The sequence below is a fragment of the Python bivittatus genome, unplaced genomic scaffold, assembly GCF_059951505.1.
Source record: "Python bivittatus isolate LINGU-HERP-01145 unplaced genomic scaffold, Pbiv_v1 ctg000580_np1212, whole genome shotgun sequence".
In the NCBI taxonomy this organism is placed as follows: Eukaryota; Metazoa; Chordata; class Lepidosauria; order Squamata; family Pythonidae; genus Python; species Python bivittatus.
The window spans coordinates 5,262,969-5,280,245 of NW_028277087.1; the positions used below are offsets into that span (position 1 = coordinate 5,262,969).

The following is a 17,277-nucleotide window of genomic DNA, read 5'->3' on the forward strand; positions in this document are numbered from 1 at the left end:
CTTAGCTGCCCTCCTCTGAACCTTCTCCGGCTCCACTATATCTGTTTTGAGGTGCGGCGACCAGAACTGCACGCAATATTCCAGATGTGGTCGCACCATTGATTTAGATAATGGTGTTATGACATTGGCATCTCTATTGTCAGTACTGTTTCTTATTGTCCCTAACAGGCTGTTGGCCTTTTTTACAGTGGATGCACTCTGTTTACCATTACTCCAAGATCTCTCTCCTCATCAGTCACTGCTAGCTCTGATCCCATTAGTTTATATGGGTACAAAACCAGTGTTGAGTTAGCAACACTGTTATTTAAAAAATATATGGCTAAATAAATAAAGACCCGTTGAGGCTAAAAATTGGTGATGGAGATAAAAAAGCCAAAATGTACAGCTCAAAGACAACCTCCCAGATGACTTGGACCACAAAGCCCATCATTTCCCTGATTGTTTTCCTGTTGTTGTTTTGGCTTTCGAGTCTGTCTTGACTCCTGGTGACTATCTGGACAAATCCGTGGAGTTTTCTTGGTGCCATTTTTGGAAATGCCTTCCTCTTGCCTTCTTCCTCAAGGTGAGAGGGAGGGACTGTCCCAAGGTCACATGGTTGGCTTTCGTACCTAAGGCAGGACTAGAACAAACAGCCTCCTGGCGTCTAGACCAGCGCTATTAACCACTACACCAAACGGGTTTTCTCATTTCCCCAATAGCAGTGATGGTTATGAGGATGATGGCAGTTGTAGTCCAACATTTCTGGAGAGCTCTGAATTGGAAAGTGCATCTCTAGAGAAGAAAGGAGTGGTGGGAGAGAATGAAGCCCACAGTGCTAATACTGTAGATCCGTGTTTCTCAACCTCAGCAACTTCAAGATGTGTGGACTTCAGCTCCCAGAATTCCCCATCCTGGCTGGGGAATTCTGGGAGTTGAAGTCCACACATTTTAAAGTTGCTGAGGTTGAGAAACATGGATCTAGATTACCCTGAGCCATAGAAACTCAGTAGGGTACTTTGGACCAATCCCTTTTTGCCAGCCCAATCTTGGGAATCTTGAGTTCTTGAATGAAAGATAGGATACTAATCTAACCTATTTATTTAATATATCAGCCTTCCCTAACCTAGCATTCTCCATCTATATTGGACTACAACTGCATAGTTCCAGTCAGCATGGGAGTTGTAATTTAACACCTATTTGAGCGACAAGGTTGAGAAAGTTGCTGTGAGTACACTTAGCTTGGAGGAAGCGCCTTTAAATTTGGGGGGGGGGTTACTTCTGCGTAATGCATAGGCTTGTGTTATAAATGTCTTTTTAATCCACCACTTAATATTGTGGAATCCTGGGGTGGAAAACAAGGGGGATGATTAGCTGTCTTGACCATACTTGGTCAATCTCTTCCCAGAGCAACATCCATAGCACAATTTGCACATTTTTTACGCCAACAAATGTTGCTCCAAGAGTTGCTCAACTGTGAATTGTTTGGGGGCAGAGCTAAGAATAATAACAACAACAGTTGTACAGTTATTTGAAAGATGTGGTGCATTTTTTCCATGAGCTCTTAACACTGATATAGCCTAATCCTGAGGGTATGATAAGCTTTAAATTCTTATATAAGGATGTTTTGCCAGGGCTCTCAGTTCACTGGAAATACAGTATTTTGACTGGATTCACACAATGCACCAAGATGTAATGGGCTGTGAGAATAATCTTAGACTACTGCAATGCACTCTACATGGGGCTGCCCTTGAAGAGTATCTGGAAATTTTAGCTAGTGCAGAATGCAGCAGCATGAGCAGTTATGTGTGTTTCTGGTAGAACACATGTTACACCTCTGCTTCACAAGCTGTGTTGGTTACCAGCTTGTTTCTGGGTCCAATTCAAGGTGTTGGTGTTGACCTTTAAAGCCCTTCATGACATGGGAACGGGTTATTTGAGGGACCGCCTCTCCTCAATTTCATCTGCCCATCCTACTAGATCCAGCAGAGAGGGCATGTTATGGGTTCTGTCGCCTAGGGAGCTACATTTGGCAGGCCCTGGGCCAGGGTTGGCAACTTTAAGATGTGTGGACTTCAACTCCCAGAATTCCCCAGCCAGCATATGGGGAATTCTGGGAGTTGAAGGCCACATGTCTTAAAGTTGCCAAGGTTGCCCTAGCCAGTGGACCTTTTCTGTTGTGGTGCCCATGCTGTGGGATCTTCTCCCCCCTGAGGTGAGGTTGGCCTCATCACTGTTGAACTTCCAGAGGTCCTTCAAGACCTGGTTATGCCAGCAGGCCTGGGGACCCCAGGGGACGGGTAAACTAGTGAGGTGGCTCCATTATTTTTAACATTCCTTCGTCTATTATTTTTTGTTTTAATTTGGTTTTTATATCTTTTAATGTATTTGTTGACTGTTTTATCCCTGTTGTACGCCGCCCAGTGTCGCTTGCTTGTGAGATGGGCAGCTATATAAATTGTATAAGCAAATAAATAAATAAATCCGTCCATCCATCCTTGAGGAACAGGAGGAAGAGCCATAACCAAGAGAACGGTCAGAGAAGAGAAATCGGAGTCCAAAGCAGGCATGTAATTTGAGAAAGCGTCTTAGGCTTGACCCTCCCTAGTTCTCTTGAATGTAAAGGCAGGGAAGGGAGAGGCGCATTCAGACTTGTGAGATTTTGTTACGGTCACCTTACGATAAAAGTAGTATTAGCATTCACAAGTTTGGTTTCCTGGTCTGGACTACCGCGAAGGACTGACACAAAGTGGAGTTGGCTAGTTGGTGGTCAGCATTTTGTGAGCACCTGGCCATTGTCTTAGCATGTTATTATATATTAAATGGTTTATTGGGAGGCGGGGGAGGCCTATCTATCTATCTATCTATCTATCTATCTATCTATCTATCTATCTATCTATCTATCTATCTATCTATCATATTTATATAGCCGCCCATCTCACACAAAGTTCTCATTATGCGAATAGAGAAATTCTTCATTCTTAATCTGCGTTTGGGCTTCACCATATTGTAGGAACCCACCTTGCATGGCCCAGTGCTTTCTTTACCACGAGCCTGTAAGGTAGACTGGTTCGATTTCCTTTCTAAAGCAGAAGCTGATTTAACCTTGGCTAAGACTGAGCTTGAGGGATGGACTTTGTTGTTCTAGTTTGTAAACTGTAGTTTATGTCAGTGATACATATAAATTAAGCCACCATAGCTTGTTCCACAAACCATAGTTAAATAGAGTGACTTGTTCTCAGGTTTCAGATTACCTTGTGAGTTGTTGTTGTTGTTGTTGTTGTTATTATTATTATTATTATTATTATTATTATTATTTTATGTCCCATCATCTGTCAAACTATGCAGAACAGTTCTGGGTCTTGCTATTTTTGTTACGCTAGAAAACCAGGAATCTGGCTGTGTGCGTATGAATCAGACTGACCTTTTGGTGATACAGGCATATGTTTAATATTTTCCTGGTAGCAAGAGTTAGGATGGATAAAGCTATGATGCTAAACTGGCAGGGATAGTGCTAACCTGATTCAACATATTGTATGAATGCAACTGCAGGTTTTTAGCTGGCCCAAGTGAGTGTGCTGTTTCAACATACTACCATTTGCAGCTAGGAATTTTCTGTTTTTTAATATGGTGTTTTTGGAGGGGTTGGTGTGATTTTTCTTCTGTTTCTTTAAAGCTCATGAAGCTTATTTGAAAGCTTACATTACCATTTTAAAGCTACATTATTTTATTCTTTTGCTAGTTTAAAGCTTACATTCCTCTTTCTTTAAAGTTTGCTAAGCCTACTTTAGTACTTACATCGCCGTTTCGATGTGCTTCCTGCTTCAGAATAAGATATTAGATCAGGACCCAGGTTCAATTCCACCCTTAACTGTGAAAAGTCACAGGATGACTTTGGGCCAGGTTCTTTCTTTGACCCAACCTATCTAACAATCGTTGAAGGGAAAAAGGAGAGGAGGGAATCCTGTCTCTATCGCCTGAAGGAAAGTTAGGATATAAATCCGAGAAATAAATAGGTTTTTTTTAAAATTGCAGGGAACCATGCCATCAATTTCCAGCAAGTGTGTGCCAAAATTTGAGGGCCAAACATGGTCTGGGAGCCACAGGTTCCTCATGTCTTATTGTATATCATAGCTATTTTCAAATATTTAAAGCAGGGTTTCTCAACCTTAGTGACTTTAACATTTGTGGACTTCAATTCTGAGAATTGAACTCCACATGTCATAAAATTGCCAGGGTTGAGAAACACAAAGTTAAGGGACTGTTGAGCAGAAGATGGAACAGATCTGTATTTGGGGGCTGCAGAAGCAACTACCAGAACCGAAGGCGGAAATTTCAAGGAAAACGTTAGGAGAAATGTCTTAGCCCCAAGTGCTCTTTGGCAAGGGAAGAGCTGCCTCTGCAAGGGACAGGGTTTCCTTTGCTGTTAAAAAAATGACAGGACAACTCTCTATTCAGATTGTTGCCATTGCAACTGGCCATGTAGATCCTGCCCTCAGCAGCGGGTTTAGTCTAAATGACCTCCAGAGCACCTCCCGGTTCTATGATTCTGTGCACTGGTGTCAAAAAATAGAGCCGCGGGAGAGCGTGTTTCACGGACCCTTGTGCTGTGTTAAGTTTGGAGAAATACGACTGCAGTTGTATCATCTCAATTCTCCCTCCCACCCTTCAATTTCCTTTGCCTCCCCCAGGATGCTATTCTCAACGCCTGTTACCGGGGCTGCCGGCTGTTTTCCATCTGTCATTTTGTGGATGCCACCGCTGAGCTGAATGCAACCAGAGCCGAGTGCGAATCGGGTAAGGCAGTGACTGTGTAGCCCTCCTCCCGGTTTTTCTTCCTCCCCCTCCCCTCCTTTATCAGCACCCCCCTCCCCCCTCCCCTCCTTTACATTATCCAGAACCTTCCCCCCACTTAGGAGGGTCATCTCTCTTTCTTCTTTTGGAGCTTCTGCAACACATTCCCACCAACAGCCTAGGATAATGGAAAGTGCAGGTGGGAATGGACCCGCTTCCTCCCCCAGCCTAAATCTGTCAAAGCCAAAAGAAGAGACGTTATTTCAAAAGGCTTGCTTTGCATACACGGATGGTTTTGATAACTCTTTGGGGGCCTGGGTGAAAAACGGAGTGCCCGGTCTTTAAAATGAAACAAATTCCATCCCATCTGGAAAGTGAGGCTTGTTGGACCTCCAGTTCCTACATTCCCAAGAGTGACTAGATTAATAGGAGCCCTGCGGGACAGGACCGTCTGCGCATCTGCCCTGCAACCTGTTTCCAACCACAGAGGCCGACCACATTCTTCTGGAGTTCCAGCAGCTGGTTCTTCGGATGTAGACTGCCTTTGAAAATTGAGCACCATCTAGCTGTCACGAGGTGCTGATATATTTATTAGAGAACCTAGGAAATCATCTTCTGTTATCGGACTGAAGGTCTGTCAACTTGTCTGAGCCCAGTACTGTGTCTCTGGGAAGCAGAACATAAAGGAAATGATCATTACTTGTCTCTACTGTCTTCTTTCCAGATGTAGGCTGCTGCCTCTAAGCATGGAGGCTCCATTAACTACCCCAACCAATTGCTTGATGATATAAACATAGATTCCATGAACTTGCTGAATTCCCTTTTAATGTCATCAAAGCTAAGTGAACATTACCTCCTCTTGTAACAGTGAGTTCCATAAATGTAACTAGAGAGCCAGTGTGGTGAAGGTGCTGGTCTAGGAGTAGGCAGGCCCAGGTTCAAGTCCCCACTCAGCCACATAAGGTCTCTGGAAGACTCTGAGCCAGCCCCTCTTTCAGCCTGACCTACGTCACAGGGCTGTTGTGGGAATAAAATGAAGAGAGGTCCCCATGTCAACCACCTTAAGCTCCTGGAGGAAAAGTAGGATATAAATCTAACAAATAATTACGTAAATAAGTAAAACAGATTGCAGGATGAAGAAATGTGCTGTGTGCTAAATAGGGATTGTAGGAGTTGAAATCCAACACATTTTAGGGTCTTAGGCTCAAGAAAGCAATTATGGCTATTGCTGGAGCCACAATTTTGTGTTTGGTTGGCACTTTTGGACTAGATTTGAGGTTCAGGTGGCAACAGAATCGATTTCTGAAGCCTGAGTTTTGCCCCATATGTGCTGAATTGTTCCTTTCTTCTCTCTCTTGGATACCGTAGCCTGTATGGAAGCCTACATTGGTGGGGAGGAGCAGTTTGGCTGTACAACTGGATGTAAGACACAGCTGCCGGAAATGGAAAGCAGAGGAGAAAAGATGGTAACTCTGGCTTTTAAACCCAGAATGTCAAGAAGACCAGAGAAAGAGAGATTATTATTAAATATTATGTCATCATCTAACGACAGGGCTTTAACCAGCTTAAAAGCTCCTCTTTCTAACTGAGAGTTGGGGGAGTGGGATTGAATAGGGTTCTGATGTTGATGAAGGAAATGTACACTTTGGGTCAGGGGTGTTGTGAGAAACATAGGAGGAGGAAAGAGTATTAGGTATGTTCGCCACCCTGAGATACTTATAAAAAATAATAAAGGCGGGATAAAAAAAAAGCACACTTTACTGGATCAGAAGAGAAATAGGGGCTATCTGTGCAAAGCCGCCTATCTCCCTCCTGACCCAGTAAAAAGGGGTGGAGAGAATGAACATATGGAAAAACAAATTTCTCAGTTGAAGTCCTCACTGCCAAAGTGTGACCCCACAGAACATCTTCCCCAAACACTAGCTAACGATGCCATGAAATTTTGCAGTTCTTTCCTGGTTCCTGCAAAAGCTCATGGAAACTAGATATTTCCTAGAAAAAGGGGGTGACTCTGTATTCCCCAAATAGTGATTTATGTCCCAGGTAGCGTCATTCTGTGTTGCCAATTATCAATAAGGTTATATGACTAGATGGGTGCTAACTGAGATAAGTTTGTTGTAGGAACAAGGCCTGAAAATAATTTGGCAAATGGCAAAGCTGCCCTAAAACCAGGAATTGAATTAGAAGAAAACTTCACTAGAAGACCAATCTAAATTAGGGCATAAAGATAGATAGATTTATAAACATTTATACAAAGAGGGAGAGGGACCTGTATGGGTTAAGAAACAGTATCAGGGACATCAGATTGCAATGATCTGTGAAATGACCTTGGGAGATGGGAGGGAGAGCCACAGACTGGGCAACTGTCATTGAAAAGCTATCTCAGCCCACAGAAGGAAAAGGGGTGTGAGAAATGTCTCAGAAGGGACCCTCCCTTGTTTTCCGGACAGTAAAAGGAAAGGAGGGGAGAAATACTTTCCGACTTGCAAGATTCTGTTAACGGAACCTTACAATAAAGATAGGGGTAGTACTTCTGGTTGTGCTTCTTCTCTGGACTACCTCGCAGGGCTGACACTGATGCCTTGGTCAATTAATTTTATGGTTTTGATGTATACATTGGTCCTGTTCCTGCAGTATCTTAACTGGGTCAGTAAGGACTTCCTGTGTTGCAGCAATACCAGTTAACCCCGTCAAGCAACCCCTGGGGGGTTAAATTTAATTCAAAATAGACTCAATCATTTATAGCAGGGTTCCTCAACCTCAGCAACTTTAAGATGGGTGGACTTCAACTCCCAGAATTCCCCAGCCAGCATTCCCCAGTCCACCCATCTTAAAGTTGCTGAGGTTGAGGAACCCTGATTTATAGGGTTGAAACTAACTTCATAGAGTCACTGGTGCCATAAGATCACCGATTCACCCCTTTCAAATCTATAGTCCTCTGAGAAAAAAAGTTGGAGGGAAAGAATGGCCACAAGGAAGCCTCTCTAGTACAGAACTTGCTGCCAAGGCTTGGCAGCACCGAACACACCTCCCAAGCTCTGATTGGCTCCAGTGGGCAAGCCGAATCTGCCACTGGCTGGTTGGCTGGCCGGTGGGACGGGCTAGTGGCCTAACGAAGCTTTGCTAATGTTCTTCTGGTGCAAGGGCTTATGGGACAGCAGGTTCGTCCTGGAGGCATGAGTGGGGTCTATTCCCCAAATGGTCATTTTTGTCTCAGTTAGTGTGAATTACCAATAAGGAAATCAGGATCAGTGGCTAACTGCATTAAATATGTTAAAGAAACAGGGCTACTGAATACATTAAATTTACATACTGTAGGCTTAGGATCGCTCCAAACACCAAGAATATGCTTTCCCCCCTATTTTACAATATATTCTATGGCAGACACCATTTAAGAAATGGCATTTCATGCTTTGGGAAAATGAGGAACGCCTCTTAGATGTTTTTGCCAGCTACATTTTTCAGAAATACTTCGCATAAAAAAAGAAAAAAGCCAAATTCATCCATAAACAGAATAAATACGTAGGTAGTGAACCTAGTGTGTTCCACACACAGAGCTGAAGCCCTAATCCAGTGTTTCTTAACTGTGGCAACTTTAAGATGGGTAGACTTCAATTCCCAGAATTCCCCAGCCAGGGGGGATGATGGCTGGGGAATTCTGGGAGTTAGTCCACCCGTCTTAAAGTTGCCAAGGTTGAGAAACACTGCCCTAACCCTTTTGAACATGAATGAGTGTTGCACATGAGTACCACAGAGGTGGGCCTTCAGTCACAGTGCTATTCCTGCTGTCGTGCAGGTTTTGACCTCGCACAGATGCCCTGAAGAAGACCTTCCCTATGGGGCCTCATTCATAGCAATGCCTTCCCTAAGATAGGCCACCTGGTGACTGCATTAATATCTTTTTGGCAACGACATTCCTGTTCCTTCATTTACTGACTTATTTAAATGGTGACATTATACTGGAGAAGTGGCTTCCGGGTGTGTGCTTTCCTGTCTGGCTTATTAATTTACTGGTGTTTTTTTTTAATGTTTACTGTTTTTTATTGTAATCTGCCAAAGCAGTTATTGGGTGGATGAAAAGCATCGGTACAGACCAAGTAAAATAATAAGGCTTTTTTGTTATCTGGATCCAGGCCCTGCAGACCTTTCTGTTTACGCTGTAATTATTCAGCCTGATGGATACACATTACTAAGCCGGCAGCTGTCAGGACTGGTTTCAAAATTTGGTATCAGTGTTTGCTGGGTCGGGTAGGAAACAGCCGTTTTATTAAGCTGATAAAGACACGTGGGGGACAGAATTGGAGAGCTACGGTCTGCCTGCCTGAGGACTCTGGCTTTACCTCTGGTGCTGAAGAATATCGAGAAAGCCGTGCTGGACAGCCACAGGCCTCTAGCCCAGCATTTTTTTTTCCTGCAATGGCCTCCAGGAATCCCACAAGTAGAAGCTAAATGCCTTGCAGGCAGGAAGAGAGCAAATAACTGGCTGGGATTAGGAGAATTTGGCCTGCCTGTGACTCATTTTGCACCTGTTGCTGCGGACAAAGTGGGTGGAAGCAGGCTGCTAGAACCTCTCAGATTATAACTGCTATCCAGAGGCAGTGGGGGGAGAACGAGGGCGGGGGGAGGCTGAAGCACATAAATACTCAAAACATCACTTCTGTCAGGCTAGCCTTGGGCTCAGTTGTGTTTTGTCTGATAAGCTGTGCAATCTGTGGCCCGTTCCATTTAAGATACAGGGTAGGATAGAATCTAAATCTCTTTGTGATTTGCAGAAGATCAACAAGGATGTTATCAGACTATCCCTGATCTTTATCTTAAGTAACGATTACCCAGGAATTTACTACTTCTGGGAGGGGAACTTGTAGATAATCTAGTCCAGTATTTCTTAAAGTATGGTCTGAGGACCCCTGGGGGTCCCCCAAGATCCTCTCAGGGGTCCACGAAATCAAAATTATTTGCTAGTCTATGTTGAAAAGTAATACAATATCCCAACAAACAATCAGGAGAAGCGATAGTGGCAGCAAATGCATCAATTTAAATTTTAATACAGTAAATACAGGTAGTCCTTGGTTAACAACCACTCATTCAGCGACTGAAGTTATGACAGCACTGAATGAGTGGTGGTTACAACCAGTCCTTGGAGTTCTGTCCATCCCAGCACCCCCATGGTCATGTGATTGCGATCTGGGCACTTGACAACCAGCTCACATTTGCAACAGTTGCAGTGTCCCACGGTCATGTGATTGTGATTTGCGGCCTTCCCTGCTGGCTTCCCATAAGCAAAGTCATTGGGGAAGCTGGCGGGGAAGATCACAAGTTGCTTGGGTAAGTCTCTCACACCCATGCACCCTCCCCGAGCCTCGCTGTGCTCGTGCTACGCCTCCTTGGCCATTTGCACATCCTCCCTGGACTCTCGCGCACCCTCCCCCACACAAACCACCTTGTTCCCTCTCCCACCTGGCAGCAGACACTTACCTGCCTGCCAGCTTACTTGTGAGCTGCCTGGGATTTGCAACTTCCTGCCGGCTTCCCCACTGACTTTGGTTGTTGCAAGTCGGCTGGAAGTTGTGAGGAGGTGCTCACTTAAAGACCCACGATCCTTGCTTAATGATAGCAATGGAGACTGCCAGGATTGCCATGGCTAAGTGATGCAGTCACATGACATTGTGCTTTACAACCGCGTTGCTTAGCGACAGAAATTCCAGTCCCAGTTGCCTTCGTAACTCGAGGACTACCTGTATGTTAAATATAACCCATACAAACAAAAGCTATTTTGGGGTCCTCCATAATTTTTAGAAGTGGGAAGGGGTCCTGAGAGAAAAACATGCCCAGTACAGAAGTCTGCCATTACAGCATGATTGATGGCCATTCAGCTTCTGCTTCAGCTCCTCTAGTGAAGGAAAGTCCCCCACCTCCTAAGCCAATTCCGTCATTGAACATGTTCCTCTATTCACTGTTGAAATTTTTCCTCGATATTCAACTGATATTCACTTCCTTTGGAAGTGACTGAGATATGTCTGAGCCCTGTTATCTGGGAGGAGTTTGAGCTGGTTGATCCTGAGGAAGTGGATAGGGTTCTTGTGGCTGTGAATTTGGCCACCTGTGTTTTTCACCCATGCCCCTCCTGGTTGGTTAAGGCCTCCCAGGATGTGACATGTGGTTGGGTCCAAGCGGTGGTTAATAATGTACAATTATCCAGCCTGTAGATAGAGGGGGAGGTACTTCCTGCCTTGAAGGAGGCAGTGGTGCCCCCTCTTCTCAAGAGGTCATCCTTGGACCCAACTGTGTGAGACAACTTACATCCAGTCTCCAACCTTCCCTTCTTGGGGAAGGTTTTTGAGAAGGTGGTTGGTGCTCAGCTTCAGGGCAACCTAGATGAAGCGGCTTATCTAGACTCTGGAGTCTGTGAGGGTCTGGATGGGGAGAAACTGTCTGATTCAACCCTGCCACAATAGAGTGGCTTTGGGGTTTTGGCCCCCCAGAGTCTGATGATATGTCATCTTTGACTCTGGACAGAGTTGCACTTCCACACACTGAGCTGGGGCTCAATTTGGGGTGCAATCCTCCTGGACTCATGGCTCCTGCTCAATGAGCAGGTGGCAGCTGGGGCTAGGGGGGCCTTTGCGCAGATTTGTCTTCCGCCCTTGCCTGGTCCGGGAGACCTTGCTCACAGTCATTTATGCCTTAGCCACTTCTGGTTTGGATTACTGCAGTGCACTTTACATAGGGCTGCCCTTGAAGGCCACTCAGAAGCTAGAGCTGGGCCACAATGCAGCAGCACGCACAGTGCTGGGTCCTTCTAGGTTCATCCACGTTACACCTCAGTTGCTCAAGCTGCACTGGCTCCCACTTTCCTTCTGGGTGCAATTCAAGGTTGTGGTTATCATCTTTAAAGCCCTACATGGCATGGGACCTGGTTATTTGCAGGACTGCCTCTCCCTGAGAATATCTGCCATCTTACCAGATCAGATAGGGTAGTCACACTCCAGGTCCCTTCCCTGAAATCTTAGGGAAGGGTCCTAAGATCTAGTGGGACCTTGGAAGCATGCCTTTTCTGTGACTGCCCCCACCTTATGGAACACCGCCCCCCCCCCCGGCAATCTGGCAATCTTTTAGCCTTCCCGGAGGCCATCAAGACCTGGCTTTTTACCCAGGCACTGGGGTAGAGTGAGGGTGTTTTGGGTTGGTGGTTGGAGCACCCCAGGGGGATGACCGAAGTGGTGGGTTTTGGTTTTATGGTTTTTATATTTTGGGGGGTTTATTGTTATTGTGAGCTGCCCAGAGTTGTGGTTTAAGATGGGCAGCCATACAAATCTTTTAAATAAAATAAGTAAATAGCACCGAAATCCAGTTCCCGGTAATGTAAACCTGTTATTTCTTCTCTTGTCTTTTGGGGCAACTCTGAGCAATTCTGCTCCGTCATCTGCAGCCCTTCAGACTCTTGAGGACAGGTGATCAAGTCTCTTCAGTCTTCTCTTTTCCAGACTAAACATATTTAAAGCCTGTATCAGTGCCTCATAAGTTTTTGCTAACAAGCCCCTTATCATCTTGGTTTCTCTTCTGGTTTATCTGTGTCTCTCCTAAAATATGATCCTCAGAACTGGATGTGGCCTGATCAACACAGAATAGAGGGGAACAAGGGTTTCTTTTGAATTTGATGCTATACTTCTGCAGATACCACCTATGATTGCATTTCCTCTCTTCTTTTGGAGATACAGGTAGTCCTCGTTTAGTGACTGCCTTGTTTAGCAACCTTCACAGTTAGGACAGTGATGAAAAAGTAACTCACATTTATGACCTTTGCAGATCTGCAAAGCAAACGAAAGCTGAAGTAAGATCATAAGCATGATTGTGGTTTCACTTAGCGACTGCTTCACTTAACAATCAAGATGCTGGTTCCAGTTGTGTCACTAAACGAGGACACTAAACATCTCACTGTTGCATCCTGTTCAGGTTTTAATCCACCAAGACACCCAGATCCTTTTTGTATGTACTGACGTCTAGTATAGTTCCCCCAACCCACCATCCTGTACTCATGCCTTTGTTTTTCCTAGTCAGATGTACAGATGTTATGGGGAAAATATAAAGGAGCTTAGCTCCTCCAAAGGAGTGTGTCCCTGTAATAACCATAATATAGAGTCAATGGAGCATATACTCTATTTTAGCTTTTATCTTAGTTCATGTAATGATCTGGTTACTCCTATTTTAACATTTTTTCCTGGACATGCAAATCAATGTTAAGTTAAATCCCTTTCTGTGATCCAATTCCTAAGGTGACTTTAGCAGTGGCAATGTTTCTAACGGGTGCTATTAGAATGAGGAAGCCGTTTGATTTTTATTGGGACGCTGAAGGATTTGATTAAGAAAGTTATACAGTTCTGGATATTTCAAAATAATATTGTTATTTTGTTTTGCTACGTGGCCTGTTTAAATAAACTTACTGACTACAGTACTCAGACTGTGAAATCTAGCCTGCAGACTGGATAATTGTATTTTCTGTCTCCTTAGTCAAGTCATTTAATGGAAGGCCTAGAATGGACCCAGTTCTGTATCTATCTAGCCGTAGCGTAGTCCAGCTAATGTTTGGCCATCCTGTACTCAGTGTTAGGATTTCATGAAATATTTTGTCGAACGCTTTGATGAAGTCAAGGTGCCCTGTGTTCACCACATTCCCACAGCCAACTAAACCATCTGACAGAAAAGGAGATCAGTGTGGTAGACCCATGATGGCTTCTGGCTAGCAATGCGTTAGTTTCAAATTATTCGTAAACCAACCACTTCATAAACTGTTCCAGAGTTTTGTCTGGTATCAGCATCCGGTTTGTTAATTACTGAGGTCTATTTTTCTTCTGCTTTCGAAGAAAGGAACAACCTTTGCCCTTTTCCTATTATTGGGAACTGTGTCTGTCCTCCAGAGAGGGGCTTCAGGATTCTTAGATGGAATTGGTCTGGCTCTGGGGGCTTAAACTCATTCATAGTAGCTAAGTGCTGCCTATCTCTTTATTTACCTTGGGTTGACCTGCCAGTTGTTCTGCTTAGACCAGTGTTTCTCAACCTTGGCAGCTTGAAGATGTGCAGACTTCAACTCCCAGAATTCCCCAGCCAGGGGAATTCTTGGAGTTGAAGTCTGCACATCTTCAAGCTGCCAAGGTTGAGAAACACTGGTTTAGACTAATTTACATTGTTCCCATTTGGGAAGAAGACCAGAGCAAAGTAGTACCATCCTACCATCTTCTCCAAATAAGGAGTTCACCTTTTCCTTTTTCTACTGAGATAGGACTTATCTATATTGTTGTGGTACAAAGACACCCTAATCATTTGTTGTAATGGTCCGCGAGAATGTCCTGTGAGAGACAAGAGAAGCAGCAGCAACAGCCGCAGACTAGGCAACGGTCAGATAAGCGGTGGCTGAGCCCACAGAAGGAATGGGGGCGTGGTGAACGTCTCAGAAGGGACCATTCCCACCTTTCTTGAACTGTAAAGGTGAGGAGGGAAAGATGTACTTTCAGACTTGCAGGACTGATGTCAGCCCTTTGAGGTAGTCCAGACAAGCGCCCAGATTATGAGTATTAACTCCACCTTTATTGTGAAGTTACAGTAACAGATTCTTGCAAGTCTGTGATTTCAAGCTCCGGAAGAAGAGAAGCAGCTATAATAGCATGAGAGCCTCTCAGTAGGAAGGATGGGGAAGTCTTGATACATGGAGCTGTTTTTTCACAGCCCAGCCTTGCAAGAAAAATTGTGCAGAGAGACTGAGCATTTGCTTCCCAGGTGCAGAATTCCACTGAAGGGTAAATGTCTGGATGGGGCGGGGGGGAGCCCACTAAAGCTGCTTCTTTCTCTCTTTTAAAATATGATTGTCGTTTATAATTGGCCTTTTCCTCAGGGACAAGGAAGGCAGGAGAGGGAAGAATTACCCAAAGAGCAAGGTGGTCTGCTCCAAAGCAGGCCACCCTCGCAGCGTGGCACCCTTGCGCATGAAGTGTAGGGCTTGTCAGTTCAGAGGCTGTAGGCTCCCTGCATTTTGGCTCGGCCTTCTTTCTAGCTGTGTGGTATCCGGGCAAAATCGCAGGTGGGCCAGTGTTTCAGAGGGCGTAGGAGCCCCTGGTTCTCTTTTAATCAGGGAAGCCAAATTCTCCAGGGGTTGGTGGAGCAGGGAGAGGGTGAAGTGGTGGAAAATTGTGCTCAAAACAAAACTATTCAGAAAGTGTTTCAGTCCTGTATCTATCAAAATGTATGGCAAGAGATCTAGGGTGTGGAGGGAGGGAGGGAGGGAGGGAGGAAAAGGAAGAGGGAGGGAGGGAAGGAAGGAAGGAGGGAGGGAGGGAGAGAGGGAGGAAAAGGAAGAGGGAGGGAAGGAAGGAAGGAAGGAAGGAAGGAAGGAAGGAAGGAAGGAAGGAAGGAAGGAAGGAAAAGAAAGAGGAAGGAAGGTTTATGATGTGTGCTAGCTTGTGGTTACTCAGGAGCAAATCCAAGCACAGAGGCAGCGAAATTGAGGATTGGGATCCCGCAGACTAGCTTCGCCCCAACTCCTTTCAGCGGGAGCAACGGGCAGCTTGGTGGGTGATCTCTTCGCATGACCTGCCTTTGGGGCAGTACAGTAAAAAGCCAAAATTCTAGCCCCCGTGTGTTAGCGAAGTAATTAAAGTGGGGTCTTTGAGAGCCATTTGGACCTCTTTTTCTCAGCATGCAGGACTGCAGGGCTAACTTTTCGCAGAGAAGAGTCCCGTTCTAAGTGTTGAGAACAAATTTCCAAGCTGAAACATGATTAAATAGTTCCAGCAGCTACAGGGCAGGAATAACAAAATGCAAGGTGATGGTCACAGCAGCTTGATTGAAACCCTGTCCGTTTGTATGTATTCACATGTATAAAGGGGCGCGGTTTCAGTAGTATGGCCACAACCACCATCTTGCCTTTTTTGACCCCTTCCCCCCCCTTTGTGGATGCCAGGGGACAGGAATTTCTCAACTTTATTCCCAATAGAAAGAGCAGGAAGTGATCTGGTCACAAAGCAGAGGTCAAGAGACAGAGGCAGTGGACACAGAGCACGTTCAGAGAGTTGGGGAGCAAGATTTGGCCGAGCACTCAGAGGTGTCTGCAGGGAGGATCAAAAGAGTCAAGATGATGGCTGCAACCATGGAGTCGAAGCCCAGCCTCTTTTTTATGTCCACCGCATGTAAAATGTTACAGGGTTTAGATTGTGCTGTTGTGGCTGCCATCCTGACTTTTTTGACCCCCCTTCCCATGGGTGCTCCTGTAAAGGAACTCAGTTGTTGGGGTTCAAGCCTCAGGAAGGTTAAGAGGCCAGGTTGATGCTACTATCATTCCAGCTTCCTAGTCCCCACCGAAGCTCATACTGGTTATCTTGAAGCACAGTGCAGGACAGTGTGGGGCACCCAGGGAGAGGGTTCTTCTCCCAGTGCAGACCCTTCCTTGAAATCTGCTGTTCCCCCATCTCTTTGCCCTTTGAAACTCTCAGAGGAACATCATTTCATCAGGATTGTGGTTCAGAATCAGCAGGGCAAGGATGATGGGGCTTGGTTTGGCCACGAGTTCTGGCCTTGTCCCTGCCTCTTTAGGACTAGACCCAGCAAGCTTTAACCCTCTTCCCACAACTCTCTTAACCCAGTGAGCGACTATCCCAGTCAGATCTCTTGTCGATGGTTCTGGCAACAATAGTATTAACTGGCCCAGAAGACTCTATTTTGGGAATGCAAAGTCTCCGCCCACTTTCTCCAAGAAATGCCTGTTATCCCCTGAGCCGGGCACCAGCAGAGTACTGGCATGGCTTCATGACACCATGGCTTGGCTGCTGTAGCCCATCAGCTGTTCAGAGGTATGCTTTGTGGTGCCAGACTTTGCCAGTGAGCTTTCAAATGGCATTCTTTATTAGATACTTTCTCTCCAATTCTTTTCCTTCTAAAACTGGTAAGAAAAAGGGATCCGTTGATGAGGAGTACCTATTTTGATAGCACAGCTACTTGGATGGAGCAAATTAGATCTCACCCCCTTGGGATGGTTGACCAAGTCTATTGACCCCTCCTCTTCGGTGTTCTTCCTATTGAGCCAGTTAAGTGTGTTGTGCCAACTAAAGTACTCTGACTCGTCCTCCTCACTTGCAAATTTGTCCCAGAATATCATGGCAGAGACAGAGGCTAAGTTTTAACTTTTTCCACCTACTGGGGCCACATTTTCCAAATCTGGTTGCCTGGATCCTATTTAGACTCACCAAAGGCAAACGTTTAAGTGGCTGTTTTCAATTTAATTCACCCGAGTGGGAAGGAAGGAATGAGTTCAAGAGTGCTAATTTCATTTTGTAATTTAATAGATTCAAGATCAGAAAGCGGCCTCGTTCTCCGTCTTTGACCTGGTCTCCAGTTTTTGCAACGATATCGTCAGCTCTGCTCAGAGTTTTATTTCTTCCACGTGGACCTTCTATCTGCAGGCAGATGATGGAAAAGTAGTAGTGTTTCAGGTAAGTAATGGCAAAAGTGGGGTGGGGGAGA

At 45.2% G+C, this 17,277-nt stretch overlaps 1 protein-coding gene across 1 annotated transcript in view; it reads left to right on the plus strand.

Moving 5' to 3' along the window:
* Positions 1–17,277, plus strand: part of TMEM59L (transmembrane protein 59 like) — a 39,615-nt gene that overhangs the window by 10,051 nt on the left and 12,287 nt on the right. Inside the window, exons 2-4 of the mRNA XM_088149417.1 lie at positions 4,668–4,773; positions 6,139–6,236; positions 17,100–17,246. Of these exons, the coding sequence (XP_088005543.1) occupies positions 4,668–4,773; positions 6,139–6,236; positions 17,100–17,246 (351 nt within the window). The remainder of the gene's footprint in view (positions 1–4,667; positions 4,774–6,138; positions 6,237–17,099; positions 17,247–17,277) is intronic.